Source organism: Astatotilapia calliptera, chromosome 17, assembly GCF_964374335.1.
Source record: "Astatotilapia calliptera chromosome 17, fAstCal68.1, whole genome shotgun sequence".
NCBI lineage: Eukaryota > Metazoa > Chordata > Actinopteri > Cichliformes > Cichlidae > Astatotilapia > Astatotilapia calliptera.
The window spans coordinates 18,960,537-18,982,073 of NC_137438.1; the positions used below are offsets into that span (position 1 = coordinate 18,960,537).

The 21,537-nt window shown below is 41.6% G+C and overlaps 1 protein-coding gene and 1 pseudogene across 1 annotated transcript; both read right to left on the reverse strand.

Annotated features, from left to right (window-relative positions):
* Positions 1–1,867: 1,867 nt before the first annotated feature.
* LOC145421274 (protein NLRC3-like) lies at positions 1,868–7,582 on the reverse strand (annotated as a pseudogene).
* A 338-nt stretch (positions 7,583–7,920) lies between these two features.
* Positions 7,921–9,858, reverse strand: LOC145421569 (E3 SUMO-protein ligase ZBED1-like). The gene is made up of 2 exons (XM_080292039.1): positions 8,605–9,858; positions 7,921–8,307 (listed from the first exon to the last, which is right to left on the reverse strand). Exons 1-2 carry the CDS (start codon positions 9,848–9,850, stop codon positions 7,979–7,981), a joined length of 1,575 nt encoding a protein of 524 aa, XP_080148165.1. The 5' UTR covers positions 9,851–9,858; the 3' UTR covers positions 7,921–7,978.
* Positions 9,859–21,537: the final 11,679 nt, after the last annotated feature.

The window sequence follows — 21,537 nt, forward strand, 5'->3', positions numbered from 1 at the left end:
GAAAATGTAAACCAGTTATGTTGCTGGAGTGAGCCACTTTAGCTTAATTACCACAACTGAAAAACACTGCGTGGAGACAAAAGCTTCAAAAAACTGTGACTGACAAAATCCCGCACAATTTTTTTTAACTACATCACTGAGTGATGTAAATGAGGGAGGTTACAGCCCATCGAAATACATCATTAATATATGTTTTAATATGATAAAACATGTGGTTAGTCAAAGCTCTGAAGTAACACAGCCACAAAAGCTTGGAAAGTGATCTTATGCTAACAGTCCACTTCGTGCTATTTTGCGTAAAAATACGATACTGTCATTACAGTGGTCATTATTAATCAAATTTTGACGTATCATACTGTTTAGAACTTTAACTTAAAACTGCTATACGTTATTGTTTAAAACGTGTTGTATATTCGAACAAATTAAGATAATCTCACCTCAGACAAAATGGAGATCATCCACTGCTGAACCGTGTGTGTCCTGCACATGGCACAACAGACTACGGGCAGAAGTGTAGAATGATTGAAATGAAAATGCTTTCATTGGTTAAATCTATTAGATTTCTTCATTTTTCACGGTACTCATACATTTTTGTTAAATCTGCTCAACAAAACTATTGCTTAATTGACCCCAAACAAAATTGTGAAAATTTAAATAACTGAACATCTCAAAAATGTTTAATTTTGTTTAGATTTAATTAAAACACCACATACATGTTTTTACTGAGTAATAGTTACTATTACTTTCCTATTAGATACTAATTAACCAAAATCACAGTTTTTACAGTGTATATATATATATTTATATAATTTTCTGAGTCCTTGGTTGTACCATTTTGATTATTGTCATTTCCCTAGGTTTCAATTACGGCTGTCACGGGTTTAGTTCTTAGGTTTTGTGTGATGGTTCCCCTGTGTTCTGTCTTATGTCTACTGTGCCTTTCTCTCCCATGTTCCAGGTCCCTATGTTCTGTCTCCCCAGTCTAGTCAAGTTTACATGTCTAGAGTTTAGTTTGTGTGTTTACTGTTCTACTTTGAAGGTATGTGTCTCATGTCATTGTTTCTAGTTTTGCTTCCCTTGTCTTATCCAGTCCAATTACTCCCAGCTGTGCTCTCCTTCTGTGTCTCATTTCCATCGTTATCCCTCAGTGTATTTAAGCCCTGTGTTTCTCTTTGTTAGTGTTGCGTCCTCCCTCATAGCTGTGTATGATTAGCCTTCCCCCCCCCCCCCCCCCGCGTACGATTTATTATTAGTTTTCCAAGTTTAGTTTTGTATCGTTTGGCCTTGTTTTCAGCAATAAAGCTGTGCTTTTGAGTTCACGTTCCATCTCGGTGAGTTTTGCATTTGGGTCCTCTCCTGCCTACACACAGCCGTTTTGTGACAGACACCTACATTCTTCACCCTAAACTACGACAAATTTTGAACACAGCAAAATTGTCCATAAAAATAAGAAGCCATAGGACACCTGAATTAAAAACAAACAAACAAACACACTTACCTCAACTAAGTTGTATATGGAAGAAAAAAAAAAGAGTCTTTTGTTAGCGTGGGACCCGGTAATGTGGGGAAGTAACAATAATAATAATGTTTAAAAAGTCCACATGAAAAAGCAGGTTCTGTTTACAATTAAAAACTAAACTTAAAGAGAAAGCAAAGCTACTTCCAATATCAAGTTATTAAAAACAAAATGATGACAACAAAAATTAGAAGCTCATCAAAAAGAACAAAATCAAATCACTCTCAGACATCTGACACAGTCCTCTAACCAGAAAGAAGACTTCAATTGCCACAAACACAGACTACATGCTGAAGAACAAAAGCTATATGGCCCTCAGGTTTTCCTATCTCAGATTACTGTGAGGTAACCTTTTTCTTTTCTTTTTTTAACCTAGAAAACAGAATTGTTGATTTTATCCTCGACTACTGGTTTGGTGTATGGATTGTAAAGGACCCAATGTGAAAGACACTGGAGGCAGAGCATTCTAACTAAAAGTAATCTTCAGTAGCCATATCTAAAAGGAAAACCAGTACTGAAAGTACTGAAAACAGAGATTACTAACACATAAAATATCACACTAGGCCACAAATATATCCAATGCATCACCACGGGGGAGGGGGGCAGAGACAGGGGACATTACATTCATCACACAGCATAGGTGTCAGTTTATAAGGGACTTGCTTAACACTTCAAACTAAGGCACATTCAGTAAACTGACCTCAGAGTTTCCAGTCTACAATTTGGGCTCTTCAATGCAGCAGACAGCAGATCCACTCCTGAATCCTGCATCACATTCAAGCTCAGGTCCAGCTCTGTCACATGGGAGTTCTTGGCCTTTAGAGCTGAGGCTATGGTTTCATAGTGAGTCAGTGACCGTTGACATCCAGAAAGTCTACAATGACAGATACATTTTTAAAAATTTGTTATAAAGATAGCACGTTTTTCATACATTTCATGTGGAAATGGGGTGCTCACGCACAAATCTGTGGTTATCTTTTATTATTTGCCCACTAGATGTCCTCATCAGTTCACTCCCTTGTCCTTTGCCCTAAAGGCCCAAAGGTGTACAAATGCAGACATGATAATCATGTAGATTTGAATTAGGTATGAAAAAGTGATGCAATGGTGGCCTTCTGATGCTAAGTCACCCAAAATGACATTGCACCTAAAAACTTAGTCAATAACACTCAAGGCAACAACAAGGCAAAGACAAAACAAACAACCACAACAATGACAACCACAGTCACATTTTTTTATTACTGCATCCATCCACTTATGCTGAGCCCACCCAGAATGGCCGAAAACCTCACACTATCTAAGGGAGCGGCCAGGTCTAACAGTATTCTTTCTCAAATAATGGATTAGGCAAAATAAATGTAAATAATAGCAATAATTTCTGTAACAAGGACAACCTTTAGCCTTATATCATTGTACATTATGCAATACCCTCATTCTTTTATCACTACAAAAGATAAATAAAAAAGATAAAACACACACACACAGAAAAATAATCAACCACAAAAAAAAACAAAACAATAAAAACAGAACAGCTTAATTAACACTGATTTAAGATGTTAATCACACCTTGTCTCACCAAGCCTTTCTGCAGTTCCTCACAGCTGGAATCAATTTCCATTTTCCCACCAATGTTGTGTTAAACTTCCACAGATCCAACTCATCCAGAACCTCTTCAAATGTTTGCAGCATTAAGACCAGAAAAGTGCACTGTGACTCCGAGAGGGCTCTCCCTAATTTGGTCTTTGACCTCAGGAACTCTTGGATTTCCTGATGCAATGTGCAGTCATTCATCTCCAACAGACAGTAGATGATGTTGATGCTTCTGTCCGGAGACATGTTGTAAATGTTCATTCTCGTCACATTGTTGATGACTCGCTGGGTGATTGATAATGCTCTGGGTCTTTCCTCTGTTTGACCCCACAGGCCTCTGAATTTTCTATAGCTGTTTAGTGTCATTGTTTGAATTGAATTCTTTGAATTGAAAAGGTCTATGAGTCTGTCATTTATTTGCGTATTTGTCTCTGTCTGACCAAGCAGATCTCCTAAGAGTCTGTGGTTGGACTCCAGAAAGAGACCATGAAGGAAGCGAACAAACAGGTCCAGGTGGCCATTTTTACTTTCGAGGGATTTCTGCATGACTCTCCACAAAAATTTATCCAAAAAGAATATATCTGTGGATGATGATGAATAAGATACTAAAGATTAAGGATAAATACAAAGACCATTTCTAAGGAACTTCTGAAGCATTTCTGTCTTCTGGTTGGTGTAACAGTGAAACATGTAGACTGCAGCCAGAAACTCCTGAAAGCTCAGATGAACAAAGTAGTAGACTGGTTTCTGAAAGATACCACATTCTCTTTTGAAGACATTTGTACAGACTCTTGAGTACAAAGAGACCCCTACACCATTGATATCATGTTGCTCCATGTCTTCTCGGTAAAACACAATGTTTCCTTTCTCTAGATGTTCAAACGCCAGGCTTCCCAGCTTCAGAATATCTTGCTCATCAGTCTCCATCAGTTTTTGTGGACGTGTTTTATGTCCCTCATAGTACTCATATTTTTTTTGGTTGAATTTTTTTCACATTCTGTCTCTCACAGTTGAAGTGTACCTCTGGTGCAAATTACTGACCTCTGTCATCATTTTAGGTGGGGGAACTTGCACAATCGGTGGCTGACTAAATACTTTTTTGCCCCACTGTATATATTTGTTTTTTGTTAAGTTGCCTAATAATTATGCACAGTAATAGTCACCTGCACACACAGATATCCCCCTAAAATAGCTAAAACTAAAAACAAACTAAAAACTACTTCCAAAAACATTCAGCTTTGATATTAATGAGTTTTTTGGGTTCATTGAGAACATTGTTGTTGTTCAATAATAAAATTATTCCTCAAAAATACAACTTGCCTAATAATTCTGCACTCCCTGTAGTCAACATGTGCTCCAGAACTGTAGCAGTGATCCAGCAGAAGACTGGGATTCTAGACATGATGTGGAAACTGCTGAATGTCTTCATGTGGGAGATGATTCTGCTGGACAGCTCTTCATCATTGAATCTCCTCCTGAAGTACTGCTCCTTCTGGGCGTCAGTGAAGCCTCGTACTTCTGTAACCCTGTCAACACATGTAGGAGGGATCTGACTGGCTGCTGCGGGTCGAGAAGTTATCCAGATGAGAGCCGAGGGAAGCAGATTCCCCTTGATGAGATTTGTCAGCAGCTCGCTAACTGATGACTTCTGTGTGACATCAGACATGAGCTTCACTTTAGTGAAATTCAGTGAAAGTCTGCTTTCATCCAGGCCGTCAAAGATAAACAAAAGTTTGCAAACAGCGAGTTGCTCTGCTGTGACCTTTCGTAATATTGGATGAAAAACATCAAGCAGTTCCAGAAGACTGTACCGGTCATCTATGATCACGTTCAGCTCCCGGAATGAAAGCAAGACCACCACATCAATGTCTTGGTTTTCCAAACCTTCTGCCCAGTCCAGAGCGAACTTCTGTACTGAGAATGTTTTTCCAACTCCAGCAACACCAGTCGTCAGAACCACTCTGATGGGTTTCTGTTGTTCAGGTAAGGCTTCAAAAATGTCTTGGCACCTGATTTGAGTGTCATGCATGGGTTTCTCCTTGGAAGCCATTTCTAGCTGCCTCACCTCGTGCTGGGTATAAACAGTTTTAATTTGTCTCTCTGTGATATTGAACTTTGCATAGATTCCCTGATAGACAGTTCCACTGCCCGTTTCATCAGCTCTTTCAGTCACACATTTATATTTCTTCCTGAGATCGATCTTATGTTCATCTAAAAGCTCCTGAAGGCCAGCATCTTCTGAAAGATAAGAAAAACAATCAAGAACAAAGAAAGAATTTAATATTGATTTAATATCTGAACAAAACACCAAAAAATAGTTTTCATAAATAAGCCCTTCAGCAGACAGATATTCAGTCTTACTTTGTATACAGCTGCTCCAACTTGCTGTCTGTGGCTGTGGAAATGAAGAAAAATTATAGTGCACACAAACAAGGAAATTGACTCACTAGTCAAATAAAGGTTATTCTGATTATGACCAGTACAAAAGACAATAAAGTCAGAGCCTTCATCGGGAATTAGATGTAGATATGGCAAACAACCCTGTTACGCCGCGAGGAGCGGTGAGGGAAACATCAGACTTCACTCTATCTTAATTGAAGTAATTGTTTTATTGTCTCTTGCCAACATCATGCACACGCAGACAGCAACTTCTCAAAATGGCTCCCAATCCATTTCCTCCTCCCTTTAAATACTCTAAAGACCACGCCTTCTTAATACAGACTGGCCTATAAAAGAGCTGCAATTGAGGCAGGCCTCTTCTTTACTGGGAAAACAAGATGGCCACCACAGAGGTAACCAGCAAAACACTTTCCAAAGCACTGAAGCTTGTATCGAAAAATGGTTCATTACTCGAAGCTTTTCAACACAGTCCTCTCCGGTGACATCTGGTGGCGAATATTTTGAAGAGCAGCTTGAATCTGCAAAATAAAACGGACTGCTCAATCATCACTGCTCACTCAAGAGTGGAGTTCTCTCCGATATTGGGCCACCGTTCCGTTGCTTTGAACATGTAATTGGTTTTGTTGTCTCGATTGGGGGGCTGAAAAAATGTAATGCGTATTTGCGTAATACATGTTGATCAATAAACTTTCCCTATTTAAACATGCACTATGGTGTGGCCTTTCTTTGCTCATAACTCCTTGATGTTGGTAAATACAATAAGTGAGCAATATATATAATATACATATGATAACGCACAGCACATTATGGAGTATGCCCCTGCTGTGGAGTCCTTCCACCATCTACTTGTCATTCAATCACTGGACAGCTGGACAGGTTCATACAAAATATTAGATTAGGCCAATTGTCCTATACATATTTTTGACCTAGGGGTGGGATTGATTGTGAACTGGAAAGGGAAAATGCTTAGGAAGCTGAGTAGGGCTGCATCGTCACTGATTTGTAGAATCATTTTGATTCGATACAGGATCCGATTCAATATGATTGGAATCTGGAAAGTTTTGCCCCAGTCAGAAATATTACAATTCTGATCATTTAACAGTATATATCCATAATTTTGTATCTATTAAAAGAAAGCTGACACATGTGAGACTTAATTAGAGATGTAAACAGAGAGTTATGAAACCTGCAGCTGCAGAAGCCAGCGGAAAAAAAAGAGGCAAACACAGCGCGGACCCGACGACGCACCAAAATCTGACTCTGACGCGTCGGGTCCGCGCTCTGTGTTCACGTTTGTATGCAGAATCCGTAAACCTGCTCCCAGTTACTGTTTTAGCTGCATGGTGTTTGACGACATGTTGGGAGGTTTAAGCTGAGATGCTGGCGTTTCAGGCATAATAACGTTAATTCACAAATCGACACAGGATTGTAATGAATCAATATCACTTTATTCAATTTAGCATGGATTGTAATCAGAAAGGCAATAATCAAAACCCATCCCTAATCAAGAACTTGCAAAGTAAAAACATGATCTATGTCAGGTAGCCCTTTTGTTAGTTACATTTAAAAAGAGGATTAGTGTTACTGTGCGCTGGCTGAGTCTGTTCCTTTTCTTAGAAATAGTTTCTCCTGCCCTGGAGAAAATCCACTTGCATGGAACAGAAGAGGCTGTGGAGTGCAGGAACCACACTGCAAGCTGGTAGATATGCAGGTATTCCTGGGTCCTGCAGACTATCACCTAAAAACAATAAACAAAATGATTGTCTAAACTGTAGCAATGTAATGTACGTATAGTGTCAAATACATTGTTGTAGTCTTCATCAGCTTTAATTCACATAGAAGTGTTCCTAAAGTCATATGCTGTAATGGCATTTCCATTATGAAAACATGATTTTGGACATGTCAGGTTTTTCACTTCGGCAGATAAAATGAATTGAGCAAAATCAACTCAAAATCCCGCGAATGATTCACCTGCCTGTAAACCACTGAAACACTTGTGTTCGGAATGAAGCTTCGGACGTCACCGATCACGTGACTCTGGCCAAACGACACAGTGCTTCTACACAAGCGGGCCATCATTAGTCTAATGGGTAGATGTAATCAATAAACCGTTCTTATGTAAACATGCATCATGGTGTGGTATTTCTTTGCCTGTCACTTCTTTATGTTGGTAAATAAAATACATGCAAAATACATATAATAACATACAACACAGTATGGCGCATGCCTCTGCTGTGAGGTCCTGCCTCCAGGTACTAAGCAATTAACCACTGGACACCTGGACAAATCTGTTTATAGATCATATGATATTTGCTACATCTCTGATATATTTTGAAACTGGGGAAAGAGCTGATTGTGAACTGGGTGGGGGGAATCCTTGCGAACATGTGAAATACAAAAATTCAGATTCAAATTCAAATTCAAATTTTATTTGTCACATACAAATAATCATATAACATGATGCATTTAAGGTTATCTTGTGTGGCTTCTATTCAAGAAAAGAATTTGTTCCACTGTGCGAGGACTGAGTCTGTTCCTTTTCTTGGATATGATTTCCCCTGCCTTAGAGAAGATCCTCTCACATGGAACGGATGATGCTGGGGTGCACATAAACTGCAAAGCAAGTTTATGAAGATGGGGGTATACATTCTTCCTGGTTGCCCAGAAGTGGAGCGGATCCTCTGTCCGGGGAATCAAAGGATCTGCCATGTACCTCTGTACTTCCACTGTGGCATCTGCTGTGGCATTCCTCACCTGCCTCTCCACCATATGGCTGTCCAGCAAATCCCACAGCCCACCACCTGAAAGACTAATGGAATTAAATAGCTGCACATTCTGTAGACTGACATTTCCAGATGTATTTTAAAATGACATCACATGTGAATATTCAACTGTAAGTGTTACTAAAGATATCTAATGAAATTTATATTTCGACAAGCAGATTGTCGTTTTGTTAAGAAACGTCTAATAGTCACATATTTCCAATAACGGAATTGAAACTTTGGGATATTAAAGCATATTCTTACTATTGAGACATTTTTAGAATATGCTGGAACCCTGTCATTGTGTTATGGACTTCAGGTCAACAAAAGCCATACCTGACTGAGTTGCAGAACTGGTTGCTGGCTCTGGCTGTGACGAGGTAGATGGGATAGGAGGGACGGGCATGATCTGGTCTTTTTCATTTTCAATGATGGTGGCACATTCTGCAGTCAGACGTCTCACTGCAGCTTGAGCATTGGTCTGACTGCAAAACCCCACAGCCTTGAATCTTGGATCAAGCAGGGTAGCAATGGTCATGACACTCATTGTTTCCAAGTGAGACGAACATTCACCCAGCATTCTTGTGAGGTTCATGCACAGCTGGCGGGCTTTGTCATCCAGAACTTGAGGTTGTTTTTTAGCAATTGCATACCGCAGCATGCAGACAAGTGGAATGACTTTGGACCCAGATACTCTCTGCTCTCCAGAAAGTTCAGTAGTGGCTGTGTAAAAAGGAGAAAGCACCTCCAGGCACTCTTTAACTGAGTGGTACTCCTCAGCAGTGACAGGTGTGAGATCTGTTCTCATTGAGACAAGGGCAGCACTAACTGGCTCTCTCTCCTCATACAGACGCTGCAGCATGGTGTATGTGCTGTTCCACCTGGTATCAACCTCCTGAAGGAGCTTTAGATGTGATCTGCCCATCTGCTGCTGCATTTGGCAGAGCTTCTCCTTTGCTGTTGTGCTAGATCGGAAATAGCTTACCAATTTACATGCCTTACCTCTGATCTCCTCAAGCCCAGGCGTGTTGTCAATTGATTTTCTCACAATGAGGTTCAGAGTATGTGCAATGCACTTTGTGTGGCGCACTTTCAATATTTTAGATGAGGTAATCATGTTTGGTGCTGCATCAGTGACGAGGCATCTGACTTTATTTTGGATGCCCCACTCCTCCATCAAAACCTTTTTCACCTCAGCAATATTTTCTGCTGTATGTGCCTTTGGGAAATGTCCCACTCCTAGCAACACTGTGGACAGTGTATCTTGTTCATTGACAAAATGACATGTCACAGCCAAGTAGGCATCCATATGAATGGATGTCCACATGTCACTGGTGAGACTGACAGCTGTAGCCTTCTCCACTTCTCTCTTTGCTCTCTCCTTTTCCTCCTTGAACTTTTCCGCCACCATTTCCTTTAGAGCCTTTCTGGTGGGGATTGTGTAGGTTGAGTCCAAGACACCAACAAACTGTCTGAAACCAGCATCGTCAACAATGGAAAAGGGCTGCGAGTCCTTCACGATCATGTTCACCAAAGCAGCATCGACCACCTGCTGTCTGGTCTGAGTGGGATTTGTGTGCATGATCCCTTCAATACACAAAAACATTTGAATGTGAGGATGGAAATAGGCTTAACTGTGTTGTATAAGTTGATTAGTCTTTAATGCCAGTATTCACAGGTAGTTCAATGGTTATTATGTGTTGTGGGATAAAGTAAATGGGCCTCCCATCTTACCAATAGCCTGCGGACATTACATAGGAAGCGGAAGAACCACCAACCAGTGCATCCTCTCACCCAGAAAGTGAAGTCAAACGCAATTAGTGACATTTTGTGCTAGTGATGTGAGACATGAATGAATGAATGACTGAATAATGGTTGATGTCCATACCATGAATGCTTGGATTCACTGTCATTGTACTCGTAGATGAGACCGCATTGTGCTTAGCACGGAGATGCCTCAGCATCGATGAGGTGTTGTTGTTGTAGGCCAGCTGCTGGTCACAGACCAAGCACCGAACCTAAGTAGTACATGGAGTGATCCTAGTGTTATTTATGCACACTACCCCCCCCCCCCCCCCCCACACACACACACACACAGATAGATCTCTCTCTCTATATATATATATATATATATATATATATATATATATATATATATATATATATATATATATATATATATATATATATATATATATATATGTATATATATATATATATATATATATATATATATATATATATATATATATATATATATATATATATATATATATATATATGTATATGTGTGTGTGTGTGTGTGTAAAGACAAGGTTTGTGAACTTTTCAGTCAAAATAAACAAATGCAAAACAGAGGCAAACAAGAACACAAAGCTGTCAAACCTACCCGATTGACCGAAATCAACTCAAAATATTCCCACACGCCAGAACGTCCTCTCTTCCTTGCTGGTTCCATATCTGTCAGTGGAATGGTCACCTCTTCGCTCTCTGTCACCATCAACACACTCCACGAATCCCGTGGATGATTCACTTCCTTATATCCGTTTGAATCAGGTACCGAAGCAGTTACGTGCGTAATGAAGCTTCGGACGTCACTGGTCACGTGACTTTTGCCAAACGAAGCAAGCCTCGACACAGTGCTTCTGAACCAGTGTGTTGTTTTTTTCAACACACGCTCCGGAGCGCCAGCTTCAAGCGGGCCATCACTAGTTATCACCATTTACAAAGATATGCTCTATCCCCACTGCTGTTCTGGATAGTTCTGATAGCCCTCAGCCAGATCATTAACAAGACTGGTCATGGATCAGCCACCATCTCTACATGGATGACATCAAGCTGTTTGCCAGGAGTGAATGAGACATTGATTTGTTGATCCCCACCACTAGGAGCAACAATATCAGAAACCATTAAAGTAGTAATAAGGAGAAGTAAGTTAGTCAGAACTGAGAGGATTGTACTACCAGAAGCATTACATTGCGGAAAATGAGGATAGTTATAAGTACCGTGGAATCCCACAGGCTATACCTTTGAAGCGTAAGGCAAGTCCTGAGACGTTAGCTTAATGGGAAGAATAATGGACAGCTACACCCTGCTGGTTATCAGATGCCCTGCTTGGACAATAAGCTGGCCATAGAAGAAAATAGACACCACTGACAATAAGACTAGAAAGCCCCTGAAGGGTTACGTGCAAAATCCAGCACCCTGAGACTATACACCAAGTGGAAAGAAGGAGGCCAGCGACTAGTGAGTGTCAGAACTACTATCCAGGATGAAACGAGAAAGAGCCATGAGTACATCAGAAAGATGGCCACAAATTATCGCATATTTTGTGAATACCTCAGGTAGCATGAACCTGTAAAATAAAAGGAGCAAGGAGAGAAACTATCATAGATGGCACAGAAGCAGTAATTGTGGCAGCACAGGAACGAGCTCTGGGTCTGAGATCAATAGAGGCTGTGGTCTACCACACCAGCAAAAAACCCAAATGCAGGCTGTATAGAGATGCCCTTGAGATAATCCAGCACATAACAGCTGAGTGCAAGATGCTAGCAGGTAGTGCATACATACAGAGTATACAGGAACATCTGTGCAGAGTATGTGCTTGTCCCAAGGTTAAGATGGTGGGTGAGAATGAATAAGATCCTGTGAGACTTTCAGATACAGAAAAGCAATCTGGTGACGGCAATCAACCACACATAGATGGACAAGCAGAGAAAGAAGCCTGTAGTGATAGATGTAGCTATACCGAGTGATAGCAACATCAAGACGAAGGAGAATGAGAAGCTTGAGAAACAGCAAAGGCTGAGACATGAGCTAAAGAAGATGTGAAAAGTGAAGGCACCAGAGGTCCTCATAACTGGAACACTCAGGGCAGTAAACCCCAAACTTGGATGGAGAGTATTAATATATCCTATAAACAAAAGTGAGAAGATCCCATTGCGACCACTGTTGTACCAGTTCTGACTTCTCTAATTCATAATTTAAACTGATCTGTGCACAATTGCTGTCCTTAATGAAAACATTGTTCTCTCCATTGTGAGCTGACCATCAGATCCATTAAGAACAAAAAGTCTCTAACCTTGTGTTTGAAGGTTCAAGTTCAGTACTCAAATGTGGATTAGGATCTTTGGGCTGCTCACTCTCCATAGACATCCTGGAGACTCTGCTCTCTGTCTCTGTTGCTCACCTCTGGAAACAGGAACATTGAATAAATCCCACATTGTTCTTGTATATGTTCCTGTTGCTTGGACATTGAGATGACTCTATCATGGTTGGGTTCATGAGGCTGAGGCTCTGAACATGATCAAGTGTGGCATTTAAATCCTAAGTCCTGATTATGGCTATGCAGGAACTTGTGTTTTGAAGATGGGCAGTCAAAATGAAGTGCTGGCAGAGCAGAAGGCACAGTTCTCTTGTCCGATCTTTCTGCACACACACACGCTGCTGTGTTTGAAAAAACAGCTGTTTTATTTTACTATTCAACAAGTGATATTCTTCACTGTGCAAATACTACATTTAAACTCTGAACCTGTAAAGTGCTTAGACAATACTAAAATCTCTATCACACCAATTCTGATGTTATCATGCCTATTGAAGAATTTAAGCATAAAGTCATTTGAATAGAAACAGTGTCATGAAAAATTATTTGCCCCTTCCTGGGTGGGGAGGGGTATATTTGTGACACTTAATTATTTCAGCTACAACAAATTTTATAATTATATAAATGTAACCAGAATAAACATAAATTGCAGGTTTTAAATTATGATTTTCTTTATTTCAGCATCATTGGAAAGTTTTAAGGATGAATGGCCCCTTTAAGATCATGCCAAAGCATCTCACTCGGTGACATTAAATTTGTAGCCCTTTAGAGGTGGCATGAACTGAACTTCAGAATTTTAAAAAAATGGTAGAATGATAAATTTTGCTCCCAGTTACAGCAAGTTGTGCAGTTCCTGAAGCAGCAAAGCCTCCCCAGACCGTCAGACTACCACAACCATGTGTGAATCTTTTAATAACTGTTAACAGTTTTAGTGACGCTGATCTAACAAAAACAGCAGCGTGCTTTCTTCCTTGTACATGACTCACCTTCATGTAACTTTTCATTGCAAGCAGGACCTTACACTGCTGAAGAGTGGATGGTTTTTGTAACAGTCATTCTTCTTAGACAATCTTCCTGTTCTGTTGACTATGGCATGTAGTCAGAACTTACTGAGCAGTTTCCTATTGAGCAGCTCTTCTTTCCTCCCTCATATCACATGACTACATTGTTGTGTGCAAGTCATAATTGAGCTTCTTAAAGCGATATGATCACCTCTCTCTTTTTTTTTTTTTTTTTTTTTTAAATAGCACACATATGAACACAAGTAGTAAAGGTTTTATTATTAACTTGGTAAACTCAGCTTGCTTCTCATTGTTACACCCCACTTAGAAATGAAGTAGTACTGGGTTGGGGGCAACACAAAGTGTAATGAAAACTATTTACGACCACAAAGTCGATGTGATTAAAACATGGTTTATTTCACAGAACTAATTAGGCCCAAAAATAAACACAGGGAAGCTCTACGCGTCAGGGTCTTCAAGGCCAAAACAACAAACAAAACACCTCCTTTCTAACTAAAAGACAAACCAAGATCTCTCTATCAGAAAACAAAATACAATGGCTGTGCTCCTTGTCTAGCCACAAAACAGGAGAAACAGTCAAAACAAAAATGGCAAAGAACCCCTATCTGCTGTGGTTCACAATTATCTCAGTAAAGGCATACCATTACTCACTGAAAGAAAAACCAAAGTTACGCCAAGTTTCATAAATTCCCACACGCAGCTACAGCCCGCTGCCTAAACCACTGCAGCTAACAGCTCAGGCAAAAAGGGGAGGGAGAAGAAGAAGGGGTGTGGCGGTTAGAGACGCAGTCTTTATGCCATGGCTGATGAGCTGCAACACATGTCAGCTGCGGCTCATGAGGCAGAGCTGGAATACAGCAGAGGGAGAAATGAGAAAAAGCTCTCTCACATAGGGAGAGCCACCAGAGGTCAGTGACCACAACACCCCCACATAAAATTTTACATAAAGTAAAACAGACATTCTTTTAACACATACCACCATGTTCATCAGGGAGGTTAACGCTACACCCTGAAAGTGCATCAACTATTACATTGTCCACACCTCTCTTATGTCTGAAGTCTAGATTGTATTCTTGAGCAAGCAAAGCCCACCTCATCAATCTCTGGCTGTGGTTGTACATGTGCTTCAGGAATATCAAAGGGTTATGCTCGGTATACCCATACGGAAAAGAAATAGTAAAAACTTATATGTGATTACTCATGAAAGTGGCCACTTTCATGAGTAAACCATATAAGGCTTACATGATTTACTCATGAAAGTGGCCACTTTCGCATTACTTTCATACATTGTTTTAGTAAGTATCCAAAACATACAAGTTTCTTTATATAATTTTTTAAGGGATCTTATATCTGTTTTCACACTTATATGCTTTTTATACAAGTTTCACACAAGACAGATACAAACTTTATAAAATTTATATATATCTTTTCCATATGGGTATACCATAACAGGAGTTGTGGTTGACCCTATGTAAAAGTCAAAATGCTGCAAAGTAAGCAACATGGCTAGTGTTTAATTCTCAATGGTGGAGTAGTTAAGTTGGTGAGGTTTGAACTCAGCTGAGAAGTAGGAAACTAGGTGACTGATGCCATCAACTCCATCCTGTAGCAGTACTGCCCCAGTGCCAGTAGTGCTTGCGTCCACTTCCAGCCTGAAGGCCCTGCTGAAGTCAGGAGCAGCCAGTACAGGGGTGCTGGAGAGGAGAGAGGAGAGACTTGGCACAGTCAAATGCATGTTGATATTCGGCAATCCAGATGAGTTAGAGGACAAACCTGCGTTTCTATCTGTTGTGCCATCTTTTGCTTGTTTGTTTCCTCTCCCTATGTATGAAGGGTGAAGTTAACAGTGGTCCCAGTGGTAATCGGAGCACTTGGTAGAGTGACCCCCAAGCGTACATGCCAACCCTCCCGATTTTTCGGGGAGAATCCCGAATTTCAGTCCCAATCCCGAAAATCCGTCCCAATTAGACCGCGAAGGCAAGGTCCTCAGGTGGACGAAGCCTCTGAATTTGTACACCCCCGCTGGTTCTGGCTGGACAATAATAACGGTGACATTTAACTCATTTTTTTCAAATAAATAAACATTGTAAACAAAAGTTTTTTGTATATATATGTATATGTATACCCCCCACCCCCCAACAGCCCTTTTGAATATCTCCCTAATTCTGAGGTCTCAAGCTAGGCGACTGGCCATGAACATCCCAGGGGCATTGACAATATTACACATTATACTCCAGACAGACAACAAAGAAAAATGTTGATGCTGAATATGACATGAAAACATGTTACCATAAAAGATCACATTGTTAAAACATGACAAATTGACATCCAAAAAAAATAAATAACAAAACAATGCACTCCGAATTGTGCCATGCAATTTGATTGATGTACATTGACTGAAAATTCATCACAAAATTAAAAATGGTGATGGTGTTACACTGTAAAAAGTTAATGGATAAATCAGTGAAGATGCTGGGACATGATGACACTCCATGAGCGTCTGGCAGCACAGATAAATGAGCTCACTAATGGGTGAGATGAACCCAGAACTGCTAAATGAAGGCCAGATAGTCTTGATCTCCAAGCATCAAGAATCCGAAGGGACTGGTCCCATCCAGCCCCCGACTAATAACCTGCATCAGCTCATTAAGGAAAGCTCCCTCAATATATAAGTGGAGCCCACAAACACCACAGAAGAAAAACACCAGCTCCTGGTTTCACTCCACGTTGTGCACCCTAAGACTATATGCTAATCGGAGGTCATGGGCTAGTAAGTGTCAGAATCACAATGCAGGATGAAACATAATTATTGATGAAATCAATAATTATAAGAGGTCATTGCAGACATATCCTACATATAAAGATAACAAGATCAAAATTCCAACCACTGTTTTCTCTGTTGGGACTATAATTCACAATTTAACCTGACAGGTTCTAAATGATTCCTAAATTCTTTCCTGCCGTGAAATATTGGTGCACTAATAAGTTTGTTTTTTATGAAAACATATTTTTCCTATTGCTAGCTGAGCATCAGATTGATTAAGGACAAACAGTCTTTCACATTGGGTTTGAGGGTTCAGGTTCAATATTAAAACCTGGATTTTAACTCTACATAGACATCCTGGAGACTCTGCTCTGTGGTTGTGCTGCTGATGTCTGGAAACACAAACACAGAATAAATCCCCATTGTTCTTGTGTATATTCCTGTTGTTGGGCACTGAGATGATGCTCTGTCAGTGTCATGTTTATGAGGCTGAGGCCCTGAACATCATCACATTTGATATTTGAATTCTAAATCATGTTCACGGTTGTGTATGAGCTTCAAGACAAATGGGTGGAGTCAAGTGCTGACACAACAGTAGACACAGCTCCTCCTTCCCTTGAGTGATCTGTCTCCTGAAATATCAGGTCAGATATATAATTACTGAAAAAGAAATACAGGAATATTTTTTACTCCGAGTACAGCTTCAAGTAAGTTAAACTTCTGGGATATTGATGTGGTCAGTTAGATAGCAGAGGAGCTTGTTAATCAGTTTCAGCTACTTTGGTGTTTATGAAATTAACAAGTGCATTAGAGGAGCAACAATGAGTCAATCCCCAAAACAGGTGGAGGCAACATGACATTTTTCCCTCCTCATCTTTTCTGACTGTTTTTCCAATAGTTTGACATTTGGGCTGGGTTATTTATATAGCACCAAATCACAACAACACTGGCCTCAAGCTGCTTTATATTGTGAGGTAAAGACCCAGTTGGCCCATTACTGGTAACATGAGGTTATATCTGGACCATACAGAAGTTGCACAGGTAGTCCACCTCTGCCAAGATACCACATCAATACATGGCACTGTTTAAGGTTTACTGTGTCTCCTGGCACAGCCTCAAGAGCATGGAAGAGAGTCCAGAAGATAGGAAGTTACACTGGAAGAGCTGGACGGGCCGTAGAAGGTCCTTAACCCATCAGCATGATTGGTATAACAGGATTAGCATTGTAGTAACAGGGCCCTGCAAAATCACCTCCAACAGGCCGCTTATGTCACTGTCTCTCACCAGAAAATCAGGAAAGGATGTCAGGAGGGTGACCTGAGGGCCTGATGTCCTCTAGTGGCCCCTGTGCTCACTGCCCAGCACCATGGAGATCGATTGGCATTTTTGACAGAAGACCAGAATAGAGCACCAGGTCTACCACTTGCGCCCTGTGCTTTTCAGAGGTGAGAGAATGTTCACCATGAGCACATGTAACTGACTGGTCTGGAGAAGCTTTGGAGAATGTTATGCTGCCTGTTACATCGTTCATGACCAGTTTGGTCTTGGGTCAGTCTGGAGAGGCATATCCACTCAGGGACAAGCAGACCCCTCCAGGCTAGGCACTGGCACCAACACTACCATTAGGTGATGAAACCCTTGGACCCATTGTGATGCCGAATGGTTGTCTTTCTTTGAAACCATGTGTTCTTTTTGGACAATAAGGTTTTCTATTTGACATTATTGTTGATTCGTGAGTTTTGACGTTAACTAAGGCAGGTGAGGACTGCAGTTTTTTAGATGTGTTACTGCAAATGAAACGGTTCAGAGAAGCATATCTAACAGATGGTATTTTTCATCCTAGTGCATGACTCAGTTTCATCTCACTTTACAGCAGAAACAGGAACTTACTTTGTGTGTGAGGGTCCACCTCACTGCTGAAGACTGGAGGACTTTTTTAGTACCAGTCCCTCTTCTTAGATAGTCAGCTGGATTGCCTAGATTACACACAGAGTTATGGCGCCAGTTACACAGTGGTCAGTCGACACACCACATAAACGCACAGTAACACTCCCCCGAGCAATTTCCCAGATATCACATGGCAGCTTTCCTGTCTGCAAGCAATGGATCAGCTTCTTAAAGAGATAGGAGTGCCTGCCTCTCTTTGTTTAAATAACAAACATAATAAGCCAAATAATCCTAAGCAGGATATTAACTGAAATAGGGATATATGAAACAATGAACTAAGAAACAAAGCAAGAACAAAATAGAACATCAAATAATAAATAAGAAATCAGAAGGCATCCTCAGTCCAAAACCCAAAACCCAGGACCATGATGTTTTTACTGCACTACAAACTTCTTATAGTACATTTAAAAAGAACACAGAAAACAAAATGAATTTCAAATATAATACTATTCCCTTAAAAGTAAATATTGCCTAGTGAGTTGAGCTGCCTTGCTGTGGGACAGAGTGTTTGTCAGGTGAGTGGAAACCCTGCATCAAAGCCTCCTCGTCAAAGTCTGGCTGTGTTGGAAAATTTGATCAAATTCAGATTAAAGTAAAGAGATTTCAGTTGAGTTCGTTTTTTCCAAGTTTAACATTTGTTACTCTCTTTCTCTCCTCTGTCTGTGGGGTCGACATGTCTCTAGCAACCTTCTCGTGGCTCATCTACATTTCTTTCCTTTATACCTGGAAGCAGATGGAGAATCATTCACCTGTATGCAATGTGATAATTACCTTAGCTACTATTTAGGCAGTGGCTGAAGCAAAAACTCAGGTGTGGGAGGAGTTCGGAGAGGCCATGGAAAAAGACTTTTGGACTGCCTCGAAGAGATTCTGGCAAACCGTCAGGCGTCTCAGGAGGGGAAAGCGGTGCTCTACCTGCACTGTGTATAGTGCTGGCGGAGCGCTGCTGACGTCGACTGAGAAAATTGGTTGACACGCCTCTGCAATGTTGCGTGGAGATCAGGGGCAGTACCTGTGGACTGGCAGACCGGGGTGGTGGTCCCCATCTTTAAGAAGGGGGACCGGAGGGTGTGTTCCAACTACAGGGGGATCACACTCCTCAGCCTCCCTGGGAAAGTCTATGCCAGGGTGCTGGAAAGGAGAGTTCGTCCGCTAGTCGAACCTCGGATACAGGAGGAACGATGCGGTTTTCGTCCTGGTCATGGAACACTGGACCAGCTCTTTATACTTGAGGGTGCATGGGAGTTTGCCCAACCAGTCTACATGTGTTTTGTGGACTTGGAGAAGGCATTCGACCGTGTCCCTCGGGGTGTCCTGTGGGAGGTGTTGCGGGAGTATGGGGTGTCTGGCCCATTGCTACGGGCCATTCGATCCCTATACAACCATTGCAAGTAAGTCGGGCTTGTTCCCGGTGGGTGATGGGCTCCGCCAGGGCTGCCCTTTGTCTCCGGTTCTGTTCATAATTTTTATGGACAGGATTTCTAGGCGCAGCCAAGTGGCGGAGGGCTTTCGCTTTGGTGGCCTCAGAATCTCATCTCTGATTTTTGCGGATGATGTGGTTCTGTTGGCTTCATCGGGTGAGGGCCTCCAGCTCACACTGGAACGGTTCGCAGCCGAGTGTGAAGTAGTGGGAATGAGGATCAGCACCTCCAAATCTGAGGCCATGGTTCTCAGCCGGAAAAGGGTGGAGTGCCCACTCCGGGTCGGGGATGAGTTCCTGCCCCAAGTGGAGGAGTTCAAGTATCTCGGGGTCTTGTTCGCGAGTGATGGGAGAAGGGAGCCGGAGATCGACAGACGGATTGGGGCTGCAGCTGCAGTAATGCAGACGCTGCACCGGTCCATCGTGGTGAAGAGGGAGCTGAGTGTAAAAGCGAAGCTCTCAATTTACCGGTTGATCTACGTCCCTACCCTCACCTATGGCCACGAGCTGTGGGTAGTGACCGAAAGAACGAGATCGCGGATACAAGCGGCAGAAATGAGCTTCCTCCGAAAGGTGGCTGGCCTCTCCCTTAGAGATAGGGTGAGAAGTTCGGCCATCCGGGAGGGGCTCAGAGTAGAGCAGCTGCTGCTCCACATCGAAAGGAGCCAGTTGAGGTGGTTCGGGCATCTGAGAAGGATGCCCCCTGGGCGCCTCCTGGGTGAGGTGTTCCAGGCATGTCCCACCGGGAGGAGGCCCCGGGGCAGACCCAGGACACGCTGGAGAGATTATATCTCTCGGCTGGCCTGGGAATGCCTTGGTGTTCCCCCGGATAAGCTGGAGGAGGTGGCTGGGGAGAAGGAGGTCTGGGCCTCTTTGCTTAGGCTGCTGCCCCCGTGACCCGGCCTCGGATAAAGCGGATGAAGATGGATGGATGGATGGATGGATGGATGGATGGATGGACTATTTAGGCTGAAGGTTGGCCTTAGTTGCTGCCAGATCATTGTACCTCCTGTGGTGGAGGAGTTTAGCACTCATGTGCTGCTTTTTTGCTTTGAACTGACTTGATGCTCTTTTGTGCAGATGGTCCATTATTTTCAGTAACCCAGGAAGAAAATAGGAAACCTGTTTGCTGGGGTGCTCTCTCCTGGACAAACTGACATGCAATAATCAAGGTGTAGAAAAGGGTCAAGGCTGAAAAACTCAGGTGAAGTCATGGATCAGTCAGACAGCCATAACAGCCATCTGGATGCTGTAAACATCTCTACAGAGAACTAAAGCAGCCAGAGTGAAAGACAAATGATTCCAAAGTCCTCATGTTGATTTTCTATGTATTTGTGCAGATCCTTTTGTCCACTCCATCATCAGCACAGGCAAGATAAAACTAGATTTTTTTACTTTCTGTGGTCATCATTTACAAAACGATAACTGACAGCAGACGAAGCAGGAATTCTAATTTTACATGTATTATTAGAAAACCGCATTTCCACCACATAAAACAATAAAAAAAAGTAAACAGATGAATCAATAAAAGAGATGAATCAATGTCACTTCCTATTGCAAAATGGGAAGCGGATTTATCAGTTAACTTAGCCCTAAACTTCTGGTCTCAGATTTGCTTAAAAACCTTTCATCTAATTAGAAATCCCAGTCTTCAATTAATTCAATACAAAATATTACATAGAGTGCACTATACAGGTCATCGGATGTTCAAGATGGGCTTTACGTCTACCAACAACTGCTCACACTGCCAAACCAATTCACCGGACAATTATATCCACGCTCTTTGGTTCTGTCCACCAGTTCAGAAGTTTTGGCGCGAGATATGTGAAGACTTATCAAAGTGTCTGAAATGTAAGATTCCAACTTCCCCCTTAGTGTGTTTGTTGGGCAGCTTAGATAATGTCACTTCAGAAAAGAATATAGCCCATATGATCTTCACTGCCCTATGCATAGCCAAGAAAACAGTCCTCATGAACTGGAAAAATAAAAATAATCTTAATTCTAACCAATATAG

Bases quoted from the DNA above. Each gene is read 5' to 3' on its own strand.
- LOC145421569 (XM_080292039.1), bottom strand. From the start codon at position 9,850: ATGCACACAAATCCCACTCAGACCAGACAGCAGGTGGTCGATGCTGCT. The intron at 8,308-8,604 runs GTATGGCTTTTG...TTAGTCTTTCAG, and splicing joins CAGTTCTGCAACTCAGTCAG to GTGGTGGGCTGTGGGATTTG.